Source organism: Felis catus, chromosome B1 (genome assembly GCF_018350175.1).
Source record: "Felis catus isolate Fca126 chromosome B1, F.catus_Fca126_mat1.0, whole genome shotgun sequence".
Classification (NCBI taxonomy): Eukaryota; Metazoa; Chordata; class Mammalia; order Carnivora; family Felidae; genus Felis; species Felis catus.
Genome location: NC_058371.1, coordinates 15,577,258 through 15,591,311, shown reverse-complemented (window position 1 = coordinate 15,591,311; position 14,054 = coordinate 15,577,258). Strand labels below are relative to the sequence as shown.

General features: G+C 43.3%; 1 protein-coding gene across 9 annotated transcripts in view; it reads right to left on the bottom strand.

Moving 5' to 3' along the window:
• PRIMPOL (primase and DNA directed polymerase) overlaps positions 1 to 14,054 on the bottom strand; it is a 57,781-nt gene that overhangs the window by 26,626 nt on the left and 17,101 nt on the right. For 8 of the 9 annotated variants that reach the window (XM_019828256.3, XM_019828254.3, XM_019828255.3 and 5 more), the window contains 2 exons: positions 8,424 to 8,571; positions 2,919 to 3,203 (listed from right to left, as the gene is read on the bottom strand). In XM_019828256.3, coding sequence (XP_019683815.2) covers positions 2,919 to 3,203; positions 8,424 to 8,571 — 433 coding nt within the window. The remainder of the gene's footprint in view (positions 1 to 2,918; positions 3,204 to 8,423; positions 8,572 to 14,054) is intronic. The other variant, XM_045055214.1, reaches the window with a different exon arrangement.

Below are 14,054 nucleotides of genomic sequence, written 5' to 3'. Positions count from 1 at the left end.
GCCAAGAAATTTCAAAGAACAAAAATGGTGGACTTATTCTACTGGACAGCAAGACTTTTTAAGAAGGCACATTAAGGGGCACCTGGGTGGTTCAGTCAGTTGAGCATCCATCTGACTTTTGATTTTGGCTCACGTCATGATCCCAGGGTTGTGGGATCGAGCTCCACCTCAGGCTCTGCGCTGAGCATGCAGCCTGCTTAAGATTCTCTCTCTCCTCCTCTCCTCCACTAGCATACACTCTAATAAAAAAATTTTTTTAATTAAAAAATAAATAAAAAAGCAACATTAAGATAGTAGTGGTACTGGCACAAAAATAGATCAATACAACAATGGAGCAGAACATAATCCAGAAAAAGACCAGACATAGATAGACGCTTGACTTATGACAAAGATGTCCTTTTAGGTAAAGGACAGTTATTTCAACAAATAGTGTTGAGACAGACAGATGTTCATACAGGAAGAAAAAACACAATCTTGACTCCTCTTCACACGATAAGCAAAAATCCATTCCAAGTGAATTGTAGATCTAAGTATAAAAGGTAAAAATATAAGTCTTCTAGAAGGTAACTAGGAGCATATCTTCATAAGTGGAGATAGCAAAAGATTTAACAAGATACAAGAAGCACTAAGAGGAAAACATTTGATAAATCAGACTACCACTATTTAAAGGTACTTTTGTTCATCAAAGACACCAATAAGAGTGAAAAGGCAAGCCATAAGTACTATGATTCCAATAATAAAAATTTCAGGGATGCCTGGGCAGCTCAGTCAGTTAAGCATCTGACTCTTGATTTTGGCTCAGGTCATGATCTCACAGTTCGTGAGTTCGAGCCCCCACTCACAGGATTCTTTCCCTGCCCCTCTCTCTCTGCCCCTCCCCTATCGAGCGTGTTCTCGCCCTCAAAATAAGCAAGCATTTTTTCAAAAGTTCGGAAATAGGCAAAACTAATCTACAGTGTTAGAGGATGGATTACTGGTTACCTGTGGGGAGGAGGAAGGGTACTTCCTAGAAGAAACATAGAGGAGGTTCTGGAATCCCAGTAACCTTCTATTTCTTGCCTAGGGTGGTGTGGTGACAAGGGTATGTTCATTTTGTGATAATCCATTGACCTGGGCACTCACCAATCACTCGTGGCTCTGAATGTTTTACTTCAATAAAAAAGTTTCCTCAAAAACTTACTATTACATCTCTGACCTTTCAAAAGATGCCTTAAGGAATGTCCTCTTTGCTGCATCAATAATTCTAGGCAGAGGCCTGAAATATTTCTTTCAAGCAGATCACAGAAATTTCCTTGCTAGTTCAGGAAACTAACTTTTAAGGCTGTCACAAACTGGGGTATTCTGTTTGTGTCTTTTACTGGGGTAGAGGTGGAGCACAGAGATCAGCTATGCCGCACCCCCACCCCCCAGCCCCGCCCCGAGTCACTTCCTGTCGGCAGTCTCCCTATTTTACTGCAATGCTAGCACGACCTGGAGAGAACAGTCTGCTAACAAGACAAAACTTGTCATTTGGAAGAATGCCCCTCTACTCCTAACTCGTGCTTGTTCACACCCGAACCAGGGCATTGCCCTTATCTGACTGTATTTCCAAATTTGGGCGCTCCGCTGTCAAGGTAGCCAGAGAGATATGGAATGCATCAAGACACTGCCCCCCCTCTTGGCCTGGCTGCCTTGATAATCCTGCCTACAAGTTAAACCTAACTTCCCTCAGCCCGTGGACACTGCAGCTCTCTCGGTTGCTCTGACACGCAACACATAAACGTGCTCTTCACGGCTTTCAAATCGCAAGCGGAGGCCACAATAGAAAAATGAGGCTTGGGTGGCTCAGTCACCCAAGTGTCCGACTTGGGCTCAGGTCATGATCTCCCAGCTGGTGGGTTTGGGCCCCCTGTCGGGCTCTGTGCTGATAGCTCAGAGCCTGGAGCCTGCTTCGGATTCTGGGGCTCCCTTTCTCTTGGCCCCTCCCCTGCTTGCACTCTGTCTCTGTCTCTCAAAAATAAATCAACATTAAAAAAATTTTTTTTTTTTTAAATGAGGCTTCTTTCACCAGACTGGAGCTGGCTGAATGGGTCCGGATCGGCCTATGTGTCACCTAAACAGACTACAGTCTCGCGCCGTGCTTCATACACCTTCAGGTTCACCGACCAGAAGCAAGTAGGGTAGGAGACAGCACAGTTAAAGCAGCTGCTAGTTTGACCACAGTGAGGCGGCTGAAGAAATGGCCGCTGCCACTAACGGCAAAGCTCTTCGGTGGAGAAAACAACCGCCTCATTTTGCCACATAAAAGTACCATTTTTATATTGTGTCTGTTTTTCACTTTTTTTTTAAGTTTATTTACTTATTTTGAGAGAGACAGACACGGCAGCGCAAGTAGGGGAGGGACAGAGAGAGAGAGAGAGAGAGAGAGAGGGAGCCACAGAATCCCAAGCAGATTCCCCACTGGCAGCGTGGAGCCCGATGCAGGGCTCGAACCCGTGAAACTGCGAGATCATGACCAGAGTCAAAACCGAGAGTCAGACGCTTAACTGACTGAGCCACCCAGGCGCTCTAACGTTGATATCATCTTATGAAACTTCTCACCGGTGCTGGAGAGTGCTGGGGCAACTGTCCCCTATTAAGACTCTCCTGACACAAGTCTCTAGACGTTTCAGAAGCAGCGGCAGCCACAACCATTTTCTTTTTGGAACTCAGGCCGGTCCGGGGCTTTTGTCCCACGGGGCCTCTCTACGATCTCTGAATGGAAGCCAGGCAGAGTTCCAGCACCTTAGCTCACTGATCACAGTCTGCTGGTGATTCTACAGTCACCATGGAGCAGTGGCAGTAGCAAGAATCCCAAGCAGAGTGACACGTGGGCACCGACTGGTCTCTCAGAGGAGTACAAAGGGACAGTCCAACGGACAGCTGCCAGCTTTACTTACCCAGGTCTACAAAAAGTTGCTTTTCTCCTGTGTTATTCCTCACAACTAAAAATGAAAGATCAGGACTGCTTTGCTTAGCTGACCCCAGCCTCTCCAGTTCCTCTGAATTCAACATCCAGCTCTCTCCTCCATCCTGATCTGGGGACATTTTGCCAAAGGAAATTCCTTGTTTAATTGGGGTTTCAGAAAAATGGGAAAACCCATGGCCCGTTTTCTCTGAAATACTATCGTCTTCACTGGCAATTAAGTGAAAAGCAGGCTGCAATATTTTTCTCACAAAATTACCTAAAAAAAAAAAAAAAAAAAGTATTATGATTAATTCTGCTTTTCCACAAAGTATAAGATCTAGGCACAAATCTCCACATGACAATTTTATACAGTAAGCCTTCTTTTTTTTTTACTTCTGGTTTTAAAACTGAGTTGTTACTACCAACTGTAACGTGCTTCTCTTGTTACTTCCTTCCTCTTTATGCAATCTTCTACTTTTTCGATTCCCACCGACAGGGTAGCGTGGGGTCACTTACAATAAACAGATCATCTCAGAAGGGAAGGTCAGTTTGAGAAGATGTGTTGACGTTGCTAGCATGAGCCTGAGCCTAACGTGCTGTCACCAAGAAAGCACCACTTTTTTTAAAAACTTTTTTTTAATGTTTATTCAGTCTCTGAGCTGTCAGCGCAGAGCCCAACCCCACCAACCCCCACTCAAACCCACCAACCATGAGATCCTGATCTGAGCCAAAGCCGGACGCTTAACTGACTGAGCCACCCAGGTGTCCCAGCACCACTTTTACTAATACAAATTGAGTAGAACTTATCTTGACCGTCGATGGATTAAAGAATGGAAGGAAGGTTTTTATGCATAAACAATGCTGCCAAGATAATGCCCAGAAATACCACGAGAACCTCTGCCGCACTCTCCTTGAGTCAGGATGTCAGCAAACTTCTCTGGAGCTCACGCTCTCTCCTTTACCTGTCATGATATGCCCTAAGAATCGTGACATTTGCAACCAGCGGTTCCAAAGTCGTTGCTCCTCCGGCTTCTCCCTATAACTGGTCACTGGACGGGCTGTGGCATCATAAGTAAAGTCCAGATCGAAAGCAATTAAATACATAGATTTCAATACTTACTCTAAGGGCTCTATTTTTTTAAGTTGTTTTTTGTTTTGTTTTGTTTTGTTTTTTTTTTTGAGAGAGAGAGAGAGAGAAGGAAGGAGGGAGAGAAAGAATATCCCAAGAAGGCTCTGTGCTATCAGTGCAGAGCCCAACATGGGGCTTGATCCAACGAACCAGGAGAGCATGACCTGAGCGGAAATCAACAGTCGGATGCTTAACCGACTGAGCCACCCAGGTGCCACAAAGAGCTCTAACCATTAGCGGTCCTATCTCTACCTAGAAAAGATGATATGGCAAATCTCGAACTTCTTTAACTCTTGTATGTTATTTATACCATAAAAATCAAGCAATAACTTGGTTAAGGTGTTTCATGCATATGAATACTGGAGAAAGGCAGTGTTTTAAGAAAAAAAATTTAATTTCTAATATTGGTATTGTCTGGGTTTGTCACTTTATTTACCCTGAAATCATGTAACACACATGCTCTGACTTCAAAATTCTCTTTCTCCAAATTAATGATTTACTCTCTACTCAATGAAACAAATCCAGTATCTCATAAAACGCTATACATCAAAATGAAAGCAAAAGCATCTGATCCTTGCAATGATATACAGATGTGATTATCTCTGGAATGAGGCAAATAAGGGTAAACACCGAGTAAAAAGAAATCACGATGTATCAAAAAACAACAATGCAGTACAAACATAAAGTTAATGTTCCTGGAAATGTGAGATAACATCTTCTTGACGCAAGGCATGGTTCTAGAACGACTTGCAAAGGGAGCGCTAAGCAGGCCAGGTAGGCCTTTAAAAACCTTTGGCAGGGAGCTAACGTGGCCAGGATACAAGGACAGTATCACCAGCGTGAATTCCAACACAGGCTTCCAGCAACTACTCTGCTTTCTACTTCCCTTCCCCAATCTTATCACCCTCACCCTCATCATCACTATGGGGACAGGAATTTTACTGGCTGGGAATAACTCAAAAGAACGTGTCAATCATAGGAATTTCGGGTCCTATGTCAGGCTGGCAGAGGTATAGTTTAGGCAGATCAAATTTACACATTTTGCGAACATTCTATGCTCTTTTACACTCACTCTAATTCTACTTTACGAAAGGCTAACGATAGGAACTAGAAATGTCACCAAAACATCCATGGAGGGATGGGAAATGAAGGGCAAATTTTGGACTAATTTCTTCATCCTTGCATCTCTGGTTCTGGCAGTTCATAATTTTAGAGAAAAGGAGCTTCAGACCCCCTCTGCCCCCCAAGGTACCTCCACACTTTTGTGTATGCTGTTCTGACAGTAAAGCACTTTTTACTTAGTTTATGCCACGGAATCAGGTTTAAAGCCAGCTTGAAGGCAATCTGCTTTCAGAAGACATCTGTAGCAGCAACTGCTAATTACCTGACAAATTTCTACTCTCCCTTCTTCCCTAGCAACCAATCTCCACTTTTAGCCTGGTGGCTGGGAGCCATGGAGCAGACTGAGGAGTCCAGAAAATCAAGGAAATATCTTGCTGAAGGCTCTGCCCCCACACCCTGACCGTAGAGCCCACTGAATAGTTTTTCATTCGGCAAATACTTATCAAATGCCTACTTCTGTTTTATTGCTGCGGCTGCTACTACTAGATTACAAATATTGACAAAGATATGATTATGTATGAGCTCTGGAAATAGCGAATAAGAAACAGTCCTTGGGGCGCCTGGGTGGTTCAGTAGGTTAAGTGTCCAACTCTTGGTTTCTGCTCAGGTCATGATCTCACAGTTCATGAGTTCAAGCCCCACATCGGGCCCCAAGCTGACAGCTGGAGCCTGCTTGGGATTCTCTCTCCTCTGCCCCTCCCCCACTTGTGTGCATGCGTGTGCGCGCAACGCTCTCTCTCTCAAAATAAATTAAAAAAAAGAAAAAGAAAAAAACAAGCAGTCCCTGCCCTAAGGAAACATTCAGTGAAACATAAAGACGACAGAAAATTACATGAGGAAGTGGTGAATGTGATAAGCACTGGGCTGTCTATAACCCAGAGTCTCAGCGTTTGAGATGTGACAGGCATGGCTTCTCATCTGATGATATCTACACTGGGTCTTAAGAGACCACATAATTGGAGTATGTCATTTCAGACAGCAGCATCAAAATGTGCAAAGGCACAGGGACTTGAGAAAATGTGGCCCCCGCAGGAGCTAAGTAAAGGTCAGAGTGAGAAGGGCTGTTCTGTGCCGGTCTCAGCATTTCATCAACACCAAATGTTGTGCTTGGCCTGGGCTTGGGTTCTTGTTACGACTGCAAGACGCCTTTCGGTAACAACTATCAAGAAACTTTGAAAAAAAATAAAGGTCTATTACTTTCAAGATCTGAAAATTGCCCACGACACCTGGGGCCACACAGCAAGGTGGAGAAAGCATGCACAGACAAGGGGTTTCTGCTTTTACTGGGCTTGGGGGCAGAGGCCTAGGGTTTCCCAGGCTCACACCTTGTTAGTGAATATAAAGTATAAGAGCAGGGGCTCCTGGGTGGCTCAATCAGTTAAATGTCCAACCTTCTATTTCGGCTCAGTTCTTGATCTCAGGGTTTGTGGGATCAAGCCCCATGTCAGGCTCCATACTGACAGCACGGAGCCTGCTTAGGAATTCTCTCTCTCCTTCTCTCTCTGCATCTCCCCTGCTCACACATGCTCTCTCTCAAATAAATAAATAAACATTTTTTTTTTAATGTAAAAAATAAAAGAGCAGGAATTTAAAGCAAGGAAGAGAAAACTAGTGGCCCAAAATGTCAGTTAATGAAATCAACCAAGATTTCTGAATCAAAAGCGTCTCAGTCTGGGGAGTGCTATTGAGATAGCGGTCTTTGAAATGGATGCCACTTTGAAATGGGAGCCTCAGGAATCAAAGCTTAAGTCAGGCAGTTGCATTACAACAAAACCAAACACGGTCAGGGTTTACACTACAAGGGTCACGTGGTATGAGAGGAGGCTAGAGCACAGTGGGGCTCTGTGTAAAGGAAGACATCTAGAAGTCATCCTGATGGCATCGAGCAATCCTTGAAGGGTCTGAAGCATCCAAGTGGTAGAATCAGCTCACTCCAGCTCGCTAAGTAAGTATGCTGAGAGAAAACAGAGCTCAAAGATGACACCAACATTTCCACTCGGGTAGTTGGGTAGATGGTAGATACTACTCACTGGCACATATATCACAGGAGAAAGGGCAAATTTAGGAGAAAAATGAGGAGTCCGGTTTAGTGATGATGGGTGTGACACATCTACAAGGGAATGTTTAATAGGCAGCTGGCTTTATAGGGTCTGGCATCAAAGAGGACAATCTTGGCTGAAGATGAAGACTTAAGAGTCATCAACACACAGATGGTCATCAAAGCCATGACAGTAGATGATCGCCAAGGTTACGGACAAAGTGAACAGAGGGACAAGGATAGATTCTACAATTATTAATACCTGAGGGCTGAAAGAGATGAAATGTCCAACTATGCAACGGAAAACGGGGAGATAATAGGAGCCCCTCAGACATAGCAAACGAGGTCACCATAACCTAGCTTTGATCTAATCTGAGTTAGATTCCTGACTTCTATGCCAGTCCTCGAGTGACTATGCTCACGCCTTTTATTCTAGGTGCCCCTAAACTATCAGACACCTGTAGTTCTGAAACAGATTACCTATTACCTGAACTTCAGTTAATCAACTGCCATTTAGACCTCGAAATACTAGCTCTATTGCTGCTTTGATAAACACTCAGGACTGGGGCTTCTATTCAGACCTTGGTTTTCAGTGTTTCCCCCTGCCTAATTTGTTCCTCTATAGACTGACTTCATTTTATACCTGGGCCTGTGTCTCTAAACATCCAGTCCCAGACACACACCCCCCTTGCACTCTCAGGCTTCCATATGTAGACACCTTCCCAATCTTGAGGGTCCGCCTGGAGCAGCAACCAATAAAAAAGCCTCTTCGGACGGAGCCCCAGCCTCGTCCTCATGTACCGAAAACGAAGACTAAGGCAAGGCTGAAGTGAAGGACAGACACAGATCTGAGGCATCACGGATAAGACCTGAATTAGGCCTCCAATGCATTACCCAGAAAAGTTCTGAAAGGACTCCTGTTGTAGCAAAAACCAGTCCCAGGCAACGGACGGCCATCCCAAAATGTCTAGCAAGAGGCACTAATGCCAAGGATATCCTGAGGAGGTTAATGTGTCTAAAATGTGTCTGAAACAGGAAGGTAGGTCTAGAACTAAAGGAGATCCTGAAGATGTGAAAAGCCACATTTCGTTATTCAGGATAGGTTAAGAACCCTAAAACCTGGCAAGTATTTACAAAACTTTAAGAGGTAAAGGAAAATAAGAAATTTTAATAGAATTCCTTGACTTTTTAAAAAATGGTGTACTTACCAACATGAATGTTATCTTTAAATGCCACATCATGGAGCTGAAATATTAGATGGCGGCTAAATTTTTCCTCGGTGCTAGAATCCAAGTTGAAAACATCTTCGGCTGAACAGTTAACCCTATATAGTTCTTGAAGTGCCTTACAAACATGCTAAAAATACAAGTAAAATAATTCATGTTTCAAATTGTTTTAAAATTTTTCCATGAGCAAAGTTCAAATACCGTGATACAACTCAAACTCATCTTTTTTATTTTATTATCTGTATACTTACTGTGTAATAATTTCATCAAATTACTGATGTATAGAAATATACATAGTATTTAAATTATGACACACTTATGTTCAAAGAATCATAGGCTCTCGGGAGTAAAGACCTCATAAAATTCGAACAACTTACCTTATATATTAATCTCCTCTAAAATCACAGTAAAAATATTTCTTTTTAAGCATCTCTTTAAATATCATCTATGAGTTTTTTTTTTTTTTAATTTTTTTTTCAACGTTTTTTATTTATTTTTGGGACAGAGAGAGACAGAGCATGAACGGGGGAGGGGCAGAGAGAGAGGGAGACACAAAATCGGAAACAGGCTCCAGGCTCTGAGCCATCAGCCCAGAGCCCGACATGGAGCTCAAACTCACGGACCGTGAGATAGTGACCTGGCTGAAGTCGGACGCTTAACCGACTGCGCCACCCAGGCGCCCCCATCTATGAGTTTAAAGTCACTAATTCTATTTTTTTATAGTTTTAGTTTTCAGGAAGTTCCTCACACATATTGAGCCCAAATCTATATCCAAGGACATAGCCCTCTGGGGCTAGATGCTGCTGATATTAAAAAAAAAAAAAAAAAAAAAAAATTTAATGTTTATTTGTGAGAGAGAGAGAGAGAGAGAGAGAGAGAGAGAGAGAGAGAGAGAGAGAGAAAGAGCCCGCACACACAGGGGAGGGGCAGAGAGAAAGGGAGACAAAAATTCCAAGCAGGCTGCAGGCTCTGAGCTGTCAGCACATGTCCCAATGCGGGGCTCAAACCTACAAACCATGAGATCATGACCTGAGCCAAAGTTGGATGCTTCACCGACTGAGCCACCCAGATGCCCCCAGATGCTGTTCATATTGAAGGCAGTTAAGCATTATAAGAAGGCAGCAAGCAGGATAGGCGCACAAGATTTGGAATCGGAAAGATATAGGTTTGAGTACTGGCTTTGCCACTTACCAGCTCTGTGACTTTGGTCAAGCCCAAACCTTACATTCCTACTGCAAAATAGGATAATAATCAGACCTAACTTTGAGGATTGTTGTAAGGAGTAAATGACAAAATGAAAGTAAAGAATTAGCCCAGTGCCTGGCATATATACCTGCTTAAAAGCAGCTACAAAATGAGTCACTTCTCCTGAAACCTCAGCCTCCTCATTTGCAAAATGAAGTTACTAAGAACTACCATGCATGGTTATCCTGACATTAGCAAAATGCTTATAAACTGGCAAGCACTTAGACACTTAATAGTTATACAATAAGTTTTATTAATGTTATTTGAGCATTATTATAGCTACCCCCCTCCCACCCTCTTTGATAGTATTCTTCAATATTCTCACTTTCTCAGAGACTTCCTCAGTTTCCTATTTACATCAATTCCCCCTTCATATTCTGTCTCCATTTGTAGTACTTACACAGCTACAATTTTAACTTGTGTGATTACTTTGACTTCAGTTTCCTCTGTTACAGAGGCTATCCCTCACTATCTGTTCTCTCCTCCTTCTGTAGAAATAGAACGCTCATTACCTAGGTACAAGGCCATCAGAATAAAGACTACATTTCCCAGACTCCCTTGCAGTAAGGTGTGTGGCCACATGACTCAGTTCAGGCCAATGGGATGTGAACAGAGGGAAGGTACCCGACTTCTAAGTTATACTCTTACAGGCAAGGGGCATGCCCATCCCTTCACCCTTTTCTACTGGTTAGAAAGCAGACAGTGGTAGTGAGCCATCTGGACAAGGTAAAATAGGCAACATCTCAGGAAACAGCAAAAGCAGTAAGCCTAGTCTTTAACAATGGAGCCATATCCAGATACTCCATGAGAGAAATAGATTTCTATCTTGTCTAAGCCACATTAAGTTTTTTATTATGGCAACTAAACCTATCCTAATTTGCTATCCTCCATTAGGCTATAAATTCTAAGAAGGCAGAAACCATGTCCTATGGGCTAAACCACTGTATTCCTAGTGCCTGGACGCACTGACACAGCAGAGGCTGAAAAGATTTTGGTAAGTGAATAAAATCTAGTTACGTACTTTGGAGCTGTACAGAATAAATGGAATGACTCCATGGGTCAAACAACAACAATAGAGTAGTCCTAATCATCAAAGTTAACTTTCCTAAGTTAAACTTTAAATAAATATTTATTTAAATATTAAAATTACAAAATCCACAAATTAAAAATATATGACTATTTGAACAATGTTACCTGTCAGCGTAGTTTTATAAAATGCATTAGCACCAGGGCTCATACCATTTGGCAAAAGGGGCTTACTAAAATTTTTCAGTTAAGTCATGGACTCAAAGGGTGATAGGTTATCATTAGTTACCATTAGCCAGTTATTTCTTAACCACCTGTTAAGACAGGACCTAATCTAATTTATGCCTCTTTACACGGAGGTTCAAGAGGAAAGTACTTACTGGAATACACAGTTATTATACAAAGTAACCAATAAATGAAATTAATCTCAGTGTAAATATGAATGAAGGTTATATTATCTAAAATAATCCTACTAACTTTTCTACCAAACAGTAAACATGTTAAATAAAAAGGCTATATAATTCTAAGCTCACATTTCTACAATTTTTTCCAACTTTTGCTGATGTAGAAGATTAGTTATTTAAGACTAAGTTGGATAAAAGTATATAAAGAATTAGGAGGAGGGACGCCTGGGTGGCTCAGTTGGTTGGGAGTTCAACTTCGGCTCAGGTCATGGTCTCGCGGTCTGTGAGTTCAAGGTCCACATCAGCTCAGTGCTGACAGCTCAGAGCCTGGGGCCTGCTTTAGACTCTGTGTCTCCCTCTCTCTCAGCCCCTCCCCCACTCACACTCTGTTTCTCTCTCTCTCAAGCATAAACATTAAAAAATAATATGTAAATAAATATTTAAAAAAATTAGGAGGTGGGGCGCCTGGGTGGCGCAGTTGGTTAAGCGTCCGACTTCAGCCAGGTCATGATCTCGCGGTCCGTGAGTTCGAGCCCCGCATGGGGCTCTGGGCTGACGGCTCAGAGCCTGGAGCCTGTTTCCGATTCTGTGTCTCCCTCTCTCTCTGCCCCTCGCCCGTTCATGCTCTGTCTCTCTCTGTCCCCAAAATAAATAAAAACGTTGAAAAAAAAAATTAGGAGGAAGAAATTTTAAATACCTACACCATTTCTGCCACACCAGTGTTTATTAATCTATGTTACAAACAGGATTTGCACTAGTGTTGGTTCAATTCAGGGTATTTCTGGTTCATAATACAATGTGCTACTTCTTAATGGTATGCTGTATTAAAGTGCCAGTAAAAATCTCTGAATCTTAATTCCTTCTTAGCTATACAATAGCTGTGTAATAAAGCTTACCTGAGAATTTAAAAGTGTATCATACATCAGGGAAAAATCAGTATCTATGAATTATTTTAAAATAAAATTAAATTCAAAATAATTACGCATGTTATAATTTACCAAATACAATGAAATAAAACTTTGGAATCTGTTTTTAAGGGTCTAATGGTTATTTTAAGAAAAGTATCCTTCTTGTTTGGTTTCTTTGGGGGAAGGGGGACTAATGTACATTTCTTCTGCATCAAAGCTAGGAGAGAAGGATGATGGAGTAGGAGGATCCTGAGTTCACTCCTTCCACAGACACACCAAGGCTGCAATTAAATACAGAACAGGTCCTCTGAGAGCAGCCTGATGACCTAGAAGAACAGAGCTAAAGATATAAAGGAAAAGCCACATAAATAAGGGTAGGAGGGGCAAAGACCAGGTTGGCTCAGGAACCAAGCCCTAAACACGGTGACCAACAGGAGGAAGAGACATCACGAGGCACAGGTCTTCCCTGAGTAGCCATGGGTTCAAGGCCCACACAGAGCAGCCCTGCCTGCCCTGGAGATGTGCACCAGGAAGACCAGCCACCAGAGAAGGACTTCGAAAAGGAGAACTCCAGGAGAGCTGGAGAGCTGGAGGGTTAGGAAACCAAGACTCGACTCTGTTTTTTTTTTTTTTTTAATGTTTATTTACAGAGAGAAAGATAGTGCTCACGTGAGAGCAGGGAAGGGCAATGAGAGAGGGAGAGAGAGAATCCCAAGCAGGCTCCAAACCATCAGCACAGAGCTCAAGGTGGGGCTCAAACTCACTAACCATGAGCTCGAGACCTGAGCTGAAATCAAGAGCCGGTCACTTAACCAACTGAGCCACCAGGTGCCCCAAGACTCTACTCTTAAAGGGCTTGTGAGCAATCTTACTCCAAGACACAGCACAAAGATAACAGATTTCAAAAGCACTTGGTCCAGGGGCACCTGGGTGGCTCATTGGTTAAGCCTCTGACTTCAGGTCAGGTCATGACCTCGTGGTCTGTGAGTTCTAGCCCCACCTAGGGCTCTGACAGCTCAGAGCCTGGAGCCTGCTTTGGATTCTGTGTCTCCCCCTCTCTCTCTCTGCCCCTCCCGACTTGTGTGCATGCGCGCTCTCTCTCTCTCTCTCTCAAAAACAAACACACACACACACACACACACACACACACACACACACAAAAAGCACTTGGTCCACACAGGAGGAGATGTATTAATCTTAGTGTGTGTATAAGAGGAGAAGAGGAACTTTCTCTGGGAATGGAAGCACTAGTAAGCATCATTTTTCTTGTTCCCTGGCAGATACAATTTCCAAACACTCTCTCTCCACCTTGCTAGTACCACTCATTGAGACCCAGCATCACCCTGTGGACTCAGCCCGTCCAACCTGCCCACCCCATCAGGTGCTCCTCCAAAGTGGCTTCCCACATGCTATACCCAGCAGGTAAGCCCAGGCCGGGACTGACAACCCTGTAAAGCAACTCCTACCCAAGGAGAAGGGGGAAGGGTCAACCCCACCTACCAGCACATGCACAGCAGTCACAGCCAAGCCCTAGAGCCAGCTACAACAGAGGCTAACTCCACCCACAAGCACGTCCCCAGCAGCTATAGCCACACCACTGGGTCCGTTGATCCTCCCACCCGCCCTGCCCACCAGTGCCCCTGACAGGAGTCAGGGCCCTGTCACGACAGAAGGGCACATACAACCCACACACGGGACACCCCTGGAGCACCTGGTTCTAGTGAGCAGGAGAGATTTCGCTTCTGGGGCCAGTAGGATGCCTTCTACATAAGGATACTACCTTCAAGACCAGGAAACAGAGCAGACTACCAAATACATAGAAATAAACACAGAAAAAATGAGAAAGAATATGTTCCAAATAGGGGAAAAAAAAAACAACCTCAAAGAAAGCATCGAACAAAAGAAAGATAAACAATCTACCTGATAAAGACTTCCAAGTAACGGTCATAAGGACGTATAGAACCAAAAGACCACATATAAATAAATCAATCTTAAGAAAAAAGAACAAAGCTGGAAGTATCACACTGCCA